The sequence below is a fragment of the Salvelinus namaycush genome, chromosome 5, assembly GCF_016432855.1.
Source record: "Salvelinus namaycush isolate Seneca chromosome 5, SaNama_1.0, whole genome shotgun sequence".
NCBI lineage: Eukaryota > Metazoa > Chordata > Actinopteri > Salmoniformes > Salmonidae > Salvelinus > Salvelinus namaycush.
This window is the reverse complement of record NC_052311.1, coordinates 17573237-17591247: the sequence shown is the minus strand read 5'-3', so window position 1 is coordinate 17591247 and position 18011 is coordinate 17573237. Positions and strand designations below refer to the sequence as shown.

Below are 18011 nucleotides of genomic sequence, written 5' to 3'. Positions count from 1 at the left end.
CTGTTGGATCGGAGGGTGAGGGCTAGGGCCATTCCCCCAGAAATGTCCGGGAACTTGCAGGTGCCTTGGTGGAAGAGTGGGGTAACATCTCACAGCAAGAACTGGCACATCTGGTGCAGTCCATGAGGAGGAGATGCACTGCAGTACTTAACGCAGCTGGTGGCCACACCAGATACTGACTGTTACCCCACCCCTTTGTTCAGGGACACATTATTCCATTTCTGTTAGTCACATGTCTGTGGAACTTTTTCAGTTTATGTCTCAGTTGTTGAATCTTGTTATGTTCATACAAATATTTACACATGTTAAGTTTGCTGAAAATAAAAGCAGTTGATAGTGAGAGGACGTGTCTTTTTTTGCTGGGTATATATGTACAGTTCCAGTCAAACATTTGGACACACCTTCTCAAGTGTTATTCTTTATTATGACTATTTTCTACATTGTAGAATAATAGTGAAGACATCAAAACTATGAAATAACACATGGAATCATGTAGTAACCAACAAAGTGTTAAATAAATCATGTGTGCCTTGTTAAAAGTTAATTTGTGGAATTTCTTTCCAACTTAATGTGTTTGAGCCAATCAGTTGTGTTGTGACAAGGTAGGGTTGGTATACAGAAGATAGGATAGGCGTCCCGTCAACGTGACAGCTTTAAATCATGCTGCGCCTTGTGTCATGATCGCAGATTTTAGAGAAACAACAAATGTCATTACATATAAGTGTCTTATATCGGCTGGAAGCTTAAATTCTTGTTAATATAACTGCACTGTCCAATTTACAGTAGCTATTACTGCAGAAAAATGCCATGCCATTGTTTGAGGAGAGCTCCTAACAACAAAACACTTTTTTCACCGTGATAGGTTTGATAAATTCACCTCTGAAGGTGAAATTTGTACTTACATTATGAAATCTTGCTCTGATTTATCCTCCAAAGGGTCCCAGAGATAACATGAAGTGTCGTTTTGTTAGATAAAATCCTTTTTCATATCCTAAAAAGGTCCATATAGCATGCACGATCGATTTTGTATTTCCACTCGTTCAATTTGCAAAGAAAGGAATCTGTGAAAATCTAACCCTAAATGTTGTTTCAACCAGCCAAATCACGTTCGTATGTATTCCTCAGAGATCCTAGAACGTTGCCAGACTTATATCTTTAGGGGTGTAGTATGTTCTATAGACACCATATTTGGTCAGAGAGCAACACCTTCAAGGCACGCCGATGACGTGGGCGGTCTTCACTTGAACGACTCTAACTTTGTCAAATAAGCACCGATCGGGGTCAAACAAAGCTAGCTAGATAGCCAATGAGGAATGAGGCAACCCTGTATATGTCGTCAAATGTAGCTACTAACCTTGTACGACAGCATGCCTTTTCCTTTTGGACAAAACTTATAATATGGCTACTAATACTGGAATAGCTAAATCAAAGTTCAAGTATACAGATTTGACGATATTCTTGCAGAAAAATGTAATATGAATGCAAATGTACCTTTCACGATTTGCCCATATGTACCTGGGTGACTTCACACTAAATGTCATGTAGCTTGCTCATACTTCAAGCTATCCGTCTGAAACTTTGCACATACACTGCCGCAATCTTGTGGACACCATCGGAATTACAACCAGAGTGATGGCTGGAACTGGGACCTTTCTCTTGCATTTCAAAGAGGATGGTAGAAAAAAAAGGTTGTTTTTTTCTTTGTATTTTCTTCTACCAGAACTATTGTGTTATATTCTCCTACATCCAATTCACATTTCCACAAACTTCAAAGTGTTTCCTTTCAAATGGTACCAAGAATATGCATATCCTTGCTTCAGGGCCTGAGCTACAGGCAGTTAGATTTGGGTATGTCATTTAGGCGAAATTGAAAAAAAGGGGGCTATCCTTAAGAAGTTTTTAAAAAACAGACGCCACTATGCAAGTGACCACTTCAATAGAATGTCACTGCAACAACTGTTTATAGATGTAGCTGGTAAATTCACTCTGGCTATCTTCTCTAATTTCAGAGCACTCTCGTCTGTCTGCCAGAGAGCAGAATAACTGACGAATTTACAAACGCTCAACACCTGTTGAATATGGTCAGTGTCAGTAAATGTTGGCAAAAAAAAGTGTAAATTGTTGCCAGCAGTACAGTTGCAGTCACCATCGATCTGCATAACATCAAAAACAGCCTAACCAGCTCTGCTAGGGCGAGTAAATTGGTCAGTGAGCTGTTCTCTCATTTGTGTTTGGAAGTAGCTAGCAAGCTTGCTAAAGTTAGCCAGTTAGCTTGGGTGCTTGATTGTTGTTAGGACAGAAGGCTCGGCTCAAACCTTAAAGAGATGGGTGGGGCTAAAGCTTAAGAGGGTGTGAATGATGCTGAATGGGTGGAGACAAAGAAGAGCTCTCCAGTAGGTACCAAAATATTCAAAGGCTATTTTCTCAAAAGTGAGGTTACAAGCTTATCAAAATTAGCAGAATTACTTTGCCATTGTTCCTCAAATGCAGTGTATGATATACATTTTGTAGCCCTGCGTCTCTACTGTTATCCAATGTAAAAAACACAATTTCAATTTTTGCTACATAAGACCAGATCAAGGCGGTCGGTCACAGATAGACTTGGTCTTTTACCAAATATGGCTATCTTCTGTATACCAACCATACCTTGTCACAACACAACTGATTGGCTCAAACGCATTAAGACATGTAGCTAGGTAAACAATTAACCATAATCCCAACTCCTGAAGTTACCACCCTGCATGAATCTGCAGGTAGCTAACCCACCAGGTTCAATGTTAGCTAGCTAACATTAGGCTATAACTAGCAAAGCAAATGGCTCTGAGATACGAATAATGAGATTCGACTTGGTGACATATGCTGGATTTAGACAGGCAGACTGATTCTGATATTTTACCACTAATTGGTCTTTTGACCAATCAGATCAGCTCTGAAAAAGATCTGTGATTGGTCAAAATATAAATTAGTAGAAAAAATAATTGGTCTGGCTGTCTAAACGCAGCCCTTCTGTGTCACAAACTGCGTTTAACATCCTCAACCCTGCCTCCAACCTTCTTCCCTGACCCCCCCACACTACCTCACTTACCCTCCAACCTTCCTCCCTGACCCTCCACACTACCTCCAATCTACATCCCTGACACTCTAACCAACCTTCCTCCACACTACCTCCAGCCTACCTCCCTGACTCTCCAACCTTCCTCCCTGACCCTCCACACCACCTCCCTGTGAGCCTTGTCTTTACTGGACTCAACCCATTGACCTGACACTAAGCTCTGCCCACTAAGCTTTTATCCAACCAGTAAATTCTCCGGACTACTTTCGAAGGTTGTCAAGAAGATCTGCTCACAATCAATTATTTGAATCATCTTCAATGGTCAAAAAAATTGAGCACAATCAGAACGTGGATAAAATCAGGACACATGTTAGCACCAGGTATAAATGGCGCTATTAACAGTGCTCTCTGTGTGCAGTGGTAGGGTTCTGTCCTATAGTGTATCTTGTGTAATGCCCAGGTTAATTGACTATGAACTGTTTTATTTCAAATTGAATACAGAAAAGTCTACCAAACAAATATGACAGAAAATACAGATTTTTCTTATTTACAATGATGGCCTACGCTGGGCCAATTGTGCGCCGCCCTATGGGACTCCCAATCATGGCCGGTTGTGATACAGCCTGGATTCGAACCAAGGTGTCTGTAGTGACGCCTCTAGCACTGAGATGTAGTGTCTTAGACTGCTGCGCCACTCGGTAGCCCTTTAGCTTTGGTGGTGTCAAATGTGTAAAAGTTATACAGTCCACATATTCATGGTTTTATTTCAGTTTATTTCCCAAATAACAGATGAAAAAACATGCATGCAAAAAAACATTACACATCAAACACAATTAAAATGTTAAAAATGAACAGAGAACTTGACAGAATAAAGGATTTTTTTTAAAGTGACAGAAAATGTATATTTCCTACCTATACATTGATGGGAATATGAAATACGTGACCATATCAGGTCAGAAACACATAGAAGAATATTACAGTTTGTATGTCCTCACTAAGGTCTTTAATATCCATGTCAGAACTAATAGTAGCCTGGAAAGATGACAAGAAGGCTCTGAGTTTATACAAAATCCACTCAGGCCTGCTCAAATGACATGGTATCAGTGAAAAGGATGACACTTGCGCAATCAATTCATATTTACAGCTTGACCACACCAAGCTTTCAAAAGTCATGTATTCTTCCAAAACATTTCCAATAGTTACTGGTGAAGCTCCGGCTGCAGCCTTGTGACCTTTGTTTTAAAAGTGTGCAGGCCACAAATGAAAAGAAACTCCCTCTCAATATATATGGCTTAATCCTGATTATCACTCTATTCTGATAGTTTGAATCAATTAACCAATTGTCGTTGGCTTTTGATAAATGTCCATCAGTACAGTCAACCAACCAAGGCTCATCAATTCCAGAGCCTCTCTTCAGTTTTCAGGTGACCACCACGTCCACTGTAAGCTCCTGCAGTTGCTCCTCAACAGAACTCAGCTGACCCTCCTCAACCTGGTGCTGCTCTGGCTCCTGGTTAGACTTCTGCTCTGTACCTGGCTCTCCCTCTGGTTCATGGCGCCCGTTCTCCAGGTTTTCTGTGCTCTCGAAGCAGCCCGAGTCCCTGGGTACATCACCCTTCTCCTCAACGCTACTTACCTCCTCCTCTGGCTCAGACTCATCATCCGCTGAGAGGGACAAAGACAAGACAACCATCACCATTAATACAGCAGGGTTAACCATCCCTTCAAGTGTTGGTACAAATGCCATTATTTCAGTATGTGCTTCTAACGTTTTGACTTGACTTTTAAATTGCCTTTAAAAGTCAAGTGCAGAGCGATGTCAGTGCAGTGTGGTTCGTTTGAATCCTGGCCATAGTGTATGTAATTAGAACAGGGAAGCATGTCGGAGCTGCTAGCCCCTCAGGCTAAGGGCCAACCAAGTGGTTATGTTCCGAGCAGAGGAAACAGCTAGAGAAAGGTGTTTAAATGAGGGCTAATGATCTGGCTGGAGGAAAGAGAGCTCCCATATCAAAAGTGTTCCTGAGGGCCAAATGGGGTTTCCTACAGGCCAATGAGCACAACGAGAAAATGTGAGCAGAATGTTGTACCATTACTGTACAGTGAGCTTCATAAAATTAAGCTAATTAGCGAACAGTTTTCCCGGAAAGGAGAGAAAGCTGATGATAGTACAGAGAAAGCTGGTGATAGTACAGAGAAAGCTGGTGATAGTACAGAGAAAGCTGGTGATAGCACAGAGAAAGCTGGTGATAGTACAGAGAAAGCTGGTGATAGTACAGAGAAAGCTGGTGATAGCTCAGAGAAAGCTGGTGATAGTACAGAGAAAGCTGGTGATAGTACAGAGAAAGCTGGTGATAGCACAGAGAAAGCTGGTGATAGTACAGAGAAAGCTGGTGATAGTACAGAGAAAGCTGGTGATAGCACAGAGAAAGCTGATGATAGTACAGAGAAAGCTGGTGATAGCACAGAGAAAGCTGGTGATAGCACTGTACAGAGAAAAGAGTACACTTCTAGACCTTGCTGAAAATGTCCTGCATTACATTACATCTTGAAGTACCACATAAGAGGCTATGAGGGAGGCTCCCAAGTAGAAGATAAAATTGACTGTATATACAAATAAATATACACAATTTGCTGATTGACTACAAGTACATTATTGCATCGACTAGCTGCAGTAAATAATGATATCTGTGTGTGGTGGGCCTCATGTAGGTGTGTTTATGTGTGATCATAATGTGATCATGGGCCTCCTATAGTGCGAGTACGTTATTATATGGAATGAATAGTGGACCTACATTCACGCAGCAGCTCAGTAGCAGTCAGGATCTTTGAACGTTGTTCAGCATCTGTGATGTTGAGCTCATTGAGGTGGGACTCCTTCAGTCCGCCAAAGTCCTCCAGGCTCTGGAAGCCATGCATAGACAGCAAAGAGCCCAGCTCCTGAACAACAGAGAGAAGCATCACATTAACATTACACAACATCCAAAAAAAAAGGTTAATTGACAGGGAATTCTGAGAGCTTCGAATGAATTGCAATTATATGATTATATTATATTAATTATATGTATTTATCCAATTTCACTAAGGTCTTTATACAGCTCTCAGTGTTTAAACTCTTCCCATCTCAACTGATCCAAGTTAGTAATGATTGCTCTTTGATTGCGTTCTCTAAGCCACCTGTCTATTTGAATCTCTGTGAGATTAAGAGGATATGATTGTCTTACGATGAGACCGATCCTCTCCAGTACTTCCTCCAGGGTCTGGGGCTTGTCTTTGGCCGTGGAGCGGCGGTTCTTGCCGGAGCACTTCTTCCTCATGGGCGGTGTGGCCTCGTCCGGTAGGATGTTGACGTAGATGAACTTAAAGGTGCCCACCTTGTTGTTGAGCTTACCCGTCCATGTGCCCACCGGGTCTTTCTCAATTATCTGGATGATGTCACCTTTCTGCAGGAGAAACAGTGAATGATGACTACCTCCATCCAAACATGATCTGCATTCCAGTTACATAAACAGTGAATGATGACTACCTCCATCCAAACATGATCTGCATTCCAGTTACATAAACAGTGAATGATGACTACCTCCATCCAAACATGATCTGCATTCCAGTTACATAAACAGTGAATGATGACTACCTCCATCCAAACATGATCTGCATTCCAGTTACATAAACAGTGAATGATGACTACCTCCATCCAAACATGATCTGCATTCCAGTTACATAAACAGTGAATGATGACTACATCCATCCAAACATGATCTGACACGACTCCAACACCATCATTAAGTTTGCAGACGACACAACAGTGGTAGGCCTGATCACCGACAACGACGAGACAGCCTATAGGGAGGAGGTCAGAGACCTGGCCGGGTGGTGCCAGAATAACAACCTATCCCTCAACATAACCAAGACTAAGGAGATGAGTGTGGACTACAGGAAAAGGAGGACCGAGCACACCCCATTCTCATCGACGGGGCTGTAGTGGAGAAGGTTGAGAGCTTCAAGTTCCTTGGTGTCCACATCAACAACAAACTAGAATGGTCCAAACACACCAAGACAGTCGTGAAGAGGGCACGACAAAGCCTATTCCCCCTCAGGAAACTAAAAAGATTTGGCATGGGTCCTCAGATCCTCAAAAGGTTCTAAGTTGCAACATCGAGAGCATCCAGACTGGTTGCATCACTGCCTGGTACGGCAATTGCTCGGCCTCTGACCGCAAAGCCCTACAGAGGGTAGTGCGTATGGCCCAGTACATCACTGGGGCTAAGCTGCCTGCAATCCAGGACCTCTACACCAGGCGGTGTCAGAGGAAGGCCCAAAAATTGTCAAAGACCCCAGCCACCCCAGCCACAGACTGTTCTCTCTACTACTGCATGGCAAGCGGTACCGGAGTGCCAAGTCTAGGACAAAAAGGCTTCTCAACAGTTTTTACCCCCAAGCCATAAGACTCCTGAACAGGTAATCAAATGGATACCCGGACTATTTGCATAGTGTCCCCCCCCAACCCCTCTTTTTAAGCTGCTGCTACTCTCTGTTTATCATATATGCATAGTCACTTTAACTATATAATCATGTACATACTACCTCAATTGGGCCGACCAACCAGTGCTCTCGCATATTGGCTAACTGGGCTATCTGCATTGTGTCCCACCCACCAACACCCTCTTTTACACTACTGCTACTCTGTTCATCATACACACATAGTCACTTTAACCATATCTACATGTACATACTACCTCAATCAGCCTGACTAACCGGTGTCTGTATGTAGCCTCGCTACTTTTATAGCCTCGCTACTGTATATAGCCTGTCTTTTTACTGTTGTTTTATTTCTTTACCTACGTGTTGTTCACCTAATACCTTTTTTGCACTATTGGTTAGGTAAGGTCTACACCTGTTGTATTCAGCGTACGTGACAAATCAACTTTGATTTGATTTGAGTTACATTTGAGTTACATACGTTTGTGGTATATGTCACTCTATACTTCACTGAGCTACTCTACTACTACTGTAATTGTATAATTCACATAGCTACTCTAATACTACAGAAATTGCATACTTCACTGAGCCACTATAATCCTACAGTAATTGTATACTTCACTGAGCTACTCTAATAATACTATAATTGTATACTTCACTGATCTACTCTAATTCTATACTTCACTGAGCTACTTTAATACTACTGTAATTGTATACTTCACTGAGCTACTGCAATACTACTGTAATTATGTTATATGTCTAATCTGATCAGCGCTCAGTAAAATTGCCTCCTATAGAGAGTCAGCCATGGATAATGACTAAGGAACCATTCTTTTATTTCACAATCTGTTAACAAGTTCCCTAGGGAGGGTCTTACTTGGTAGTCTGCCTGAACCAGTATAAACGCTGAGGGTACCGTCAGTCTGGTTAAACCAGTATAAATACTGAGGCTAACTTAAATCTGGTTAAACCAGTCTACTTACTTGGAGCTTGAGGGACTCAATGTCGTAGGGGCTGGGGATGAAGTCTGTGTGGACGCGGGCGCGACCACAGAAGGGGCCTGTGTAGGGAGGACTGGACTCCTCCAGCCTCATGCTGTCTCTCTGGCTGTAGCCACTGTCTAGGCTCTGGCGGTCCCCACCTGCAGCACGCATAGACAGACAATCGCAGGCATTGTCAGCTTGTCTAACAGCCTTACAGTTCCATGAAGGGTTTCCCTGAAAATAAGAAGCTGAACCATACTCAAAGTTTATAGCCATACCCATTCCAAAATTCCCAAGCTTGTGGCTGTGCCATGATTGGTAATGGGAGCGCCCAGCAACCATGGACATGTCTACGATTAAAATTCATATCTACTATGGGCTTCTGATTTGAATGTAGTGAGGGTTAGCTTGATGTACTTGACTTGTTAGACAGGTTCAATAAAATATATTTTAGTTTACACCCAGAGAGCTGGCGAGAGAGGGGGCTGTGGATGGTGTCCTCTGAACCTGTGGAGCACATGGAGGTCCTATTGCCTGCTGTCAGGTCTGGCATCCAGTCTGTGGTGGGGGACGGGGAGCCCTCCTCACCACTTTCCCCCTGTACATAGAGGATATTGATTAGTATTCAACAACAGACAGCGCATTCAGGTCAACATTTGTCCTAACCATAGACATACTGTATATTCATTATACAATATACATATATTTTGATTATATACAAATTATTTTGTTATATATATGTCTGGCCCTAAAATGAGGCTATAGTACATATACAGACAGCTTTCTGAGGGCCATACATCAGAAAAGTCTCCAAAGTAGACTGTGTTGTAGTGTGGCCTCATATGGTAGAACATCTTGTAGCTGTGAAAGCCTGAACCTTTTTGGATGCTGTTTGAATGTGACCACTAAGGGGAGACATTGTCAACCTTTTGAACATTTTCCTTTTGAACATACATATACAGTTGAAGTCAGAAGTTTACATACACCTTAGCCAAATACATTTAAACTCAGTTTTTCACAATTCCTGACATTTAATACTAGTAAAAATTCCCTGTCTTAGGTCAGTTAGGATCACCACTTTATTTTAAGAATATGAAATGTCAGAATAATAGTAGAGAGAATTATTTATTTCAGCTTTTATTTCTTTCATCACATTCCCAGATGGTCAGAAGTTTACATACACTCAATTAGTATTTGGTAGCATTGACTTTAAATTGTTTAACTTGGGTCAAACGTTTTGGGTAGCCTTCCACAAGCTTCCCACAATAAGTAGGGTGAATTTTGGCCCATTCCTCCTGACAGAGCTGGTGTAACTGAGTCAGGTTTGTAAGCATCCTTGCTCGCACACGCTTTTTCAGTTCTGCCCACAAATTTTCTATGGGGTTGAGGCTTTGTGATGGCCACTCCAATACTTTGACTTTGTTGTCCTTAAGCCGTTTTACCACAACTTAGGAAGTATGTTTGGTGTCATTGTCCATTTGAAAGATTTGCAACCAAGCTTTAACTTCCTGACTGATGTCTTGAGATGTTGCTTCAATATATCCATATTTTTCCTTCCTCGTGAAGCCATCTATTTGTGAAGTGCACCAGTCCCTCCTGCAGCAAAGCACCCCCACAACATGATGCTGCCCCCCCATACTTCACAGTTGGGATGGTGTTCTTTGGCTTGCAAGACTCCCCCTTTTGCCTCTAAACATAATGATGGTTATTATGGCCAAACAGTTCTATTTTGGTTTAATCAGACCAGAGGACATTTCTCCAAAAAGTAAGATCTTTCTCCCAATGTGCAGTTGCAAACCGTAGTCTGGCTTTTTAATGGCGGTTTTGGAGCTGTGGCTTCTTCCTTGCTGAGCGACCTTTCAGGTTATGTCGATATAGGACTCGTTTTACTGTGGATATAGATACTTTTGTACTTGTTTCCTCCAGCATCGTCACAGGGTCCTTTGCTGTTGTTCTGAGATTTATTTGCACTTTTTGCACCAAAGTACGTTCATCTCTAGGAGACAGAACGCGTCTCCTTCCTGAGCGGTATGACGGCTGCGTGGTCCCATGGTGTTTATACTTGAGCACTATTGTTTGTACAGATGAACGTGGTACCTTCAGGCATTTGGAAATTGCTCCCAAGGATGAACCAGACTTGTGGAGGTCTACAAATTTTTTTCTGAGGTCTTGGCTGATTTCTTTTGATTTTCCCATGATGTCAAGCAAAGAGGCACTGAGTTTGAAGGTAGGCCTTGAAATACATCCACAGGTACACCTCCAATTGACTCAAATGATGTCAATTAGCCTATCAGAAGCTTCTAAAGCCATGACATCATTTTCTGGAATTTTCCAAGCTGTTTAAAGGCACAGTCAACTTAGTGTATGTAAACTTCTGACCCACTGGAATTGTGATACAGTAAATTATAAGTGAACTAATCTGTCTGTAAACAATTGTTGGAAAAATGACTTGTGTCATGCATAAAGTAGATGTCCTAACCGACTTGCCCAAACTATAGTTCGTTAACAAGAAATTTGTGGAGTGGTTGAAAAATGAGTTTTAATGACTCCAACCTAAGTGTATCTAAACTTCCAACTTCAACTGTATATATATACAGTTGAATATAACCCCAAACAATGCGGTTTGGGGTTTTACTGTGTGTGTGTGTATATATATATATATATATACACACACACAGTAAAACCGGTTTGGGGTTTGACTGGGGTTTTACTGTGTGTGTGTATATATATATATATATATATATATATATATATATATATATATATATATATATATATATATATATATATATATATACTGTGTGTGTATGTATATATATATATATATATATATATATATATATATATATATATATATATATATATATATATATACATACACACACAGTATATATATATATATATATATATATATATATACTGTGTGTGTATGTATATATATATATATATATATATATATATATATATATATATATATATATATATATATACATATATACATACACACACACACACAGTAAAACCCCAAACCGCATTGTTTGCTTGCTAGGCTGGGTTCGGCTAATGTAAAAAGGGCTTTATAAATCAATTTGATTGAAATTTGATTGATATGTAGTTATATCCATGATCACTCAAATGAATGTCTGTCATTTTCAGGGTTAAACTGAATATCTATGCCTAAAATTATGTTTTTTTATTTCACACATTTAAAACTATATTTGAATATAAATTAGTTGTACAATCATACATTATGTTCATATTTACAATATAATTGTCATTTTAGTAGACAACATGTTTGATTTTTTGGTAAGAAGACCTACACACGATGTTAGGGTTGTGACTAGATGGAGTACAACTACGACCGGACGTTACTTTTCATAACAGGTGACCATTTTAGCTAACCCTAACCCTTTTCCTAACCTTAACCTAATTCTTCTAAACTACCACTTTAATTCTCCTAACCTGCAATGAAAAAGTAACTTCTGGTCATAGCTGTACTCCACCTACTTGATGTTAGCTTTGGAACATTCTTTGCAAAGTCCAAACCAGATGTACTACAGTACCCATAATACATCACCCTACACTTACCCCCTCTGCCAGGGCCTTCTGTACCCTCTTGGAGGTTTTACGGGTCATGGTGCGTGAGATGACGTTACGCCATGACTTCTTCCCCTGCTTACTGCCACTCTTCACTGCCTCCTCCTCAGACACATCCTCCGGCACCTAGAGGGTTACTTTTGGTTACCATTTCAACATCTACTTAAGTCAATTTGTGTAAGATGGGGGTGATGTGCAATGCTGTTATCTGTGTAGGATCACAAGAATTGTGAATTCTCAGACACAAATTAAGTGCACAGGGTCACCTAACCTAACGGTTTTTATTCACTAAAATTAAAGTTATCACAGTAACTTGTGTGGGGATGTGCTCTAGTGGTTCACACACACGCATGCTGCGATTCACACACACACACACACACACACACACACACACATTGCCATGTGTGACGTGAATCAGTGATTGGGACACTGTGTCGGTGAAAGTGCTTCCAGTAAAGCTTGGCTGTGATGAAAGCTTGTGTGTGTCACTGGCAGCAGGCCAGCAAATTTTGACCTGAAGGCGCTGTCTTGGTGAGAGAACAGAACAGAGTAGAACAGAACAGAGTCGAACAGAACAGAGTCGAACAGAACAGAGTCGAACAGAACAGAGTAGAACAGAACAGAGTCGAACAGAACAGAGTCGAACAGAACAGAGTCGAACAGAACAGAGTAGAACAGAACAGAGTAGAACAGAACAGAGTAAAACAGAACAGAGTCGAACAGAACAGAGTCGAACAGAACAGAGTCAAACAGAACAGAGTCGAACAGAACAGAGTAAAACAGAACAGAGTAAAACAGAACAGAGTAAAACAGAACAGAGTCGAACAGAACAGAGTCGAACAGAACAGAGTCGAACAGAACAGAGTCGAACAGAACAGAGTCGAACAGAACAGAGTCGAACAGAACAGAGTAGAACAGAACAGAGTCGAACAGAACAGAGTAGAACAGAACAGAGTAGAACAGAACAGAGTCGAACAGAGCAGAGTCGAACAGAACAGAGTCGAACAGAACAGAGTCGAACAGAACAGAGTCGAACAGAACAGAGTAAAACAGAACAGAGTAAAACAGAACAGAGTAAAACAGAACAGAGCCGAACAGAACAGAGTAGAGCATAACAGAGCAGAGTAGAACAGAACAGAGCAGAGTAGAACAGAACAGAGCAGAGTAGAACAGAACAGAGCAGAGTAGAACAGAACAGAGTAGAACAGAACAGAACAGAGTAGAACAGAACAGAGTAGAGCAGAGCATAACAGAACAGAGTAGAGTAGAACAGAACAGAGTAGAGCAGAACAGAGTAGAGCATAACAGAGCAAAACAGAGCAGAGTAGAGTAGAACAGAACAGAGTAGAGCAGAACAGAGTAGAGCATAACAGAGCAGAGTAGAGCCGTGTAGAACAGAGCAGAGTAGAGCCGTGTAGAACAGAGCAGAACATAACATAACTTCCAGTCATACGGTTTGTAAAACTACAGTAGCAAAATAACAGTGTTGTCTATTTCAGTTTGATGTTATTGTCATCAATGTGAAAGTGAAGAAGTACAGAACTTGGCTATTGGTTGTTTGACAGGTCTTTGTTTTGGGCAATTTTGGGAAGTATAAACTGCAAACTTCCTTCATGGTTAAAGATTCAAACACTTTCGTGAGTTTGCCCTTTGTGTTCATTAAATAGACAATGTGTGGTGAATGTGGGTATGGATGAAAGCAGTATGTTCCCCGTCGAGGAACAACCACTTTTAGAATTTCAGTAAACAGAGAGACTGAAACAAACTATGTGTTTCTATAATCAATGGTTGGTATTAAACTGTTACCTGATGGAACTCTGTGATTACGTTTGGCTGCTAATGGAAGACAACAGAGGCTTTTGTTTGTAACAAAGGTAGTTTGGTGAACCATGCTCGTGTGATGAATAACCTTGTCTGAGCCCTGAAGAATTGCATTAGCTTCCCAAGGTAATGCCTAGGCTTTAGCTCCGCGTGCTGACACAGCATAGTGGAGACCCGGATTCAAAACCAGTCAGTCACACTGTAAACTTACTGTGTAGTCCAAATTTAACTCCTTGTCCAGCACTACAGGGGACTTGGGCTTCATGAAGTCCTTGAAGCTGCTGGACCTCTGCAGGGTGAGCTGTGGAGACAGAGAGAAATACACAGAGGACTCATGTAGAGGAGACCCAGAGAAATACACAGAGGACTCATGTAGAGGAGACCCAGAGAAATACACAGAGGACTCATGTAGAGCACCCCCAGAGAAATACACATTTGAGTCACAGAAGACCCTCTCAACATACAGGTCACGTCTTAAAGTCTTAAGCCTATAACATTTAATCAAAGATATTTTGGCACCCAGAGAGTTCTTCTAGTAAACGTCACAGAGACAGTTGTGATAAGAGGCAATGAGCCAGGAAGAGATAGAACATCGGCATGATATCTAAAATACAGAGCCAAAATGTCACTGTGACCTGGGTTACTGTCACCGCTCTCTAGGGGTTTAGGCCTTGTTGCCGTTTAGGCCTGGGTTACTATTTAGGCCTCTTTAGAGGTTTAGGCCTGTGTTACAGTTTAGGGCTCTTTGGGGGTTTAGGCCTGGGTTACTGTTTAGGCTTATTTTGGGGGTTAAGGCCTGGGTTACTGCTTAGGCCTACTGTTAACCACTTACAGTAATGACAATATTTTACATTTTTGTAGCAACAACACAAACTCTGTTTCATCAGGTTTATTAAATGAGAACTTAACAAAAACATTTCCTCTTATATTATGGAGAGCCTAGATCCAACTAATTGTATCTGAACATTAGTCCTCAAAACATTTGAAACAGCTGTGTGCAGAGAGAGAGAGAGAGACAGACAAACGTCTAGTCTATTGTTTGCGTCCTGAGATAGCACCTATCACACTGATGTTTCACTATACCTGGTATCATGTCCTTATCTGTAGAGATTCACAGAATACATCTCTACATCACACAGGCTTAGTCATAATGCTAGCTCGGCTGGTCGTCATGGGATATGTAGTTATATATTATGGGATATGTAGTTATATATTATGGGATATGTAGAATGAGACACTGCTTACGCAGATATAAAAAGCCTAGACACAGATCGATAACATTATGGAATACTGTTCCCAAATTATCAAACAACCGTTATATGGCAAAGATAAAAGCTGAAGTCAGGTATACTGTGTTGGAGCCTAGTCTGTGTTGGAGCCTAGTCTGTGTTGGAGCCTAGTCTGTGTTGGAGCCTAGTCTGTGTTGGAGCCTAGTCTGTGTTGGAGCCTAGTCTGTGTTGGAGCCTAGTATGCTTTTATTTGCTCTATGCCTCTACCTCTAATCTCTCCAGTGCATTTCAATAAACCTCTTCTTTTGCCTTTACCTTGACATCTCTGATTCTACACTTCAGTTATGAATTAAAAATATTCCCAACTGTATACTGCAACTTGGAGTAATTACACATATGATTTGGTCTCAATTTGATACTGTACTTAGAATCAGTGCCACAACTATTGTTGCTGTCTAACCTTTCTCATTGTTGCAGTTCCCTGTAGAGATATGCAGCCATTACTTTCCACATGAGGCCATGGCCGATCTTCACCTCTCCTTCTTGCCCCCAGTTAAAACCCACAGGAAGTGGGTACATGTTGGCCAACTGTTGGCAGCTACTCGCTGTAGATGTCTAGACAGCCTTGGTGGCTGTGAGACGACTACATACTAATCAAACCACTGAACTAAAGGAGGGGAACAACCACTCAGAGAAGAGAGTTTTAAGTTTATAATGATAGGCATTAGTATAATCTAATACCCATTAGGTGATCTTGCTGAGGAGCAAATCATTTGCCTTCTCAGGCCTCAAAACCCACTGAAGCCCATGTTTCAGGTATATTGACTCTACAGTATCTCTGCTCCTGGGTCTATACAGTTTTGACCTTTTCATCCAGTACTGATTATAATTGCGAACTATCGCATGTGGTGGTGAGGAGGAGCAATGAGGTGTGTTATAATGAAACCTGGATAGGAGCGTGGAACATGGGTTGCGGATGGAAAACAAGGGCACTGGTTAAGCGTAGGAGGTTAGCTGTTACCCAACCAAGCCAGTAGAGCTTTAGAGCATGAAGCCACAAAACTCTGACTCAAACTGAACTTAACTTCTATGTCCAAGGCCAATAGCAATGAATCATACAGCAATATTATAGGAACTAACGTGTTGTGCCGTGAGAAGCATTACTTCATGTTTTTAACCCTGACAACCAAGGCTTCCATCCTATTTCAGTTCCAGGTTTTAGAATGTTTTTTCAGGTCAACACAAAGGTTTCTTTTTCTAAGCCTGTGTAGAACATCCTGTCAGTCTTTGCAGCCCATATAGGCAATAGGCTAAGAGGTGTATCTCAATGTTGGGGTTAGTCCAGTATAATGGGATGAACCAGAGAAAGTAGCACTCTTCTCTACACGCCGTGTTCATTCATCAGCAAGATGGACACTTTGCGTTGCTCTATCTTGTTCTATCACATCTTTTCACACAATGTACTTATTTAACTTGTTCACTTCTCATTTGGACAAATAAATAGGCCTATGCGTTTTTGATAGACATCTGAGTCCAAAGCCCTTTTTGCAGTGTGCACACAGCCCTTCTCCTCTTGTCATTGCACTTCGTATCATCATCACTCACAGACAGACACAGACAACCCAAACCTCCTCACCTTCTTCTTCTGCACCTTTTCCAGCACCTGCTCCTTCTCTGAGGCGTTGGAAGGTTTTCGCCGTAACATTGTTCCTCTATGTTTCCTCCTGCAATTCTTTGTGGTTAAAAGTGGAGAGACGGGTACCAATGCGGACTTCAGCGGCTCCTATCACTCTGTTGTCACTGCTAGAGGACAAAACAGTAGAGACAAAAAGAGCGACTTCCTGTTTGACAGAGTGGAGCCAGAGACTGAGAGGAAGTCACATGACCACACAGGAAATGGAGAAGCAGACTTATGTAGGCACTTTGGTTTGAGTTTGCCAGAGAAACTCAACTTTGCTTGTATTTTTTATTTTTTTTATTTTTCTTTTCTGAATACCTTTCTGTCCTAGGATTTTTGGTTCTACACCGCTGGTGAAAGAGATGATTCATCTCTAAGTTCACAAAGAGTAATGGTAGATCTATTCAGAAAAAGTAATGTATCTAATCTAATTTCTCTAACATAGGGGATAGTTAATATAAAACAGAGATGACCATTATTTAAAAAAAACATTTTCTTGTAAAGATGCATGTCCTGCCGTGACAAAAATGCAGAACTAGTGAATGCCTTCCTCTCATGCTGGTCTATATTTGCCTATTACAAAACAAGAAAAAAATCCCATCTATCAGAGTGGGAGAAAGGAATCATCTTCGCATGTTCTGCCAGTCACATTCTGTTAAAAGTCTCCAAGGAACACATCCCTGGGTCGCTCCTCTATTCAGTTCGCAGCAGCTGGTGACTGGAACGAGCTGCAAAAAACATTCAAACTGGACAGTTTTATCTCCATCAATACATTCAGAATAAATCATGGACACTTACTGACACTCATATAACATGTGTATATACTGTATTTTATACCATCTGATGCACCTTGCCTATGCCGCTCGGCCATCGCTCATCCATATATTTATATGTACATATTCTCATTCGGTAGTTGTTGAGCAATTGTTAGATTACTTGTTAGATATGTGTGTATTAGGTAGTTGTTGAGAATTGTTCGATTATTTGTTAGATATTGCTGCACTGTTGGAACTAGAAGCACAAGCATTTCGCTACACTCGCATTAACATCTGCTAACCATGTGTATGTGACCAATAAAATTGTATTTTATTTTATTTGATCATCAATTAAATTGTGAGTTTTAATACTTGGTTGCAAATAATTTGCAGTCAATGAATGCCTGAAGTCTGGAACCC

General features: G+C 41.1%; 1 protein-coding gene across 1 annotated transcript; it reads right to left on the bottom strand.

Annotated features, from left to right (window-relative positions):
- Positions 1–3827: 3827 nt before the first annotated feature.
- On the bottom strand, positions 3828–16971 carry LOC120047409 (SAM and SH3 domain-containing protein 3-like). Its single transcript, XM_038992927.1, has 8 exons — positions 16795–16971; positions 14141–14230; positions 12100–12234; positions 8971–9109; positions 8512–8669; positions 6274–6492; positions 5845–5989; positions 3828–4717 (listed from the first exon to the last, which is right to left on the bottom strand). Exons 1-8 carry the CDS (start codon positions 16861–16863, stop codon positions 4473–4475), a joined length of 1200 nt encoding a protein of 399 aa, XP_038848855.1. The 5' UTR covers positions 16864–16971; the 3' UTR covers positions 3828–4472.
- Between the last annotated feature and the right edge of the window lie 1040 nt (positions 16972–18011).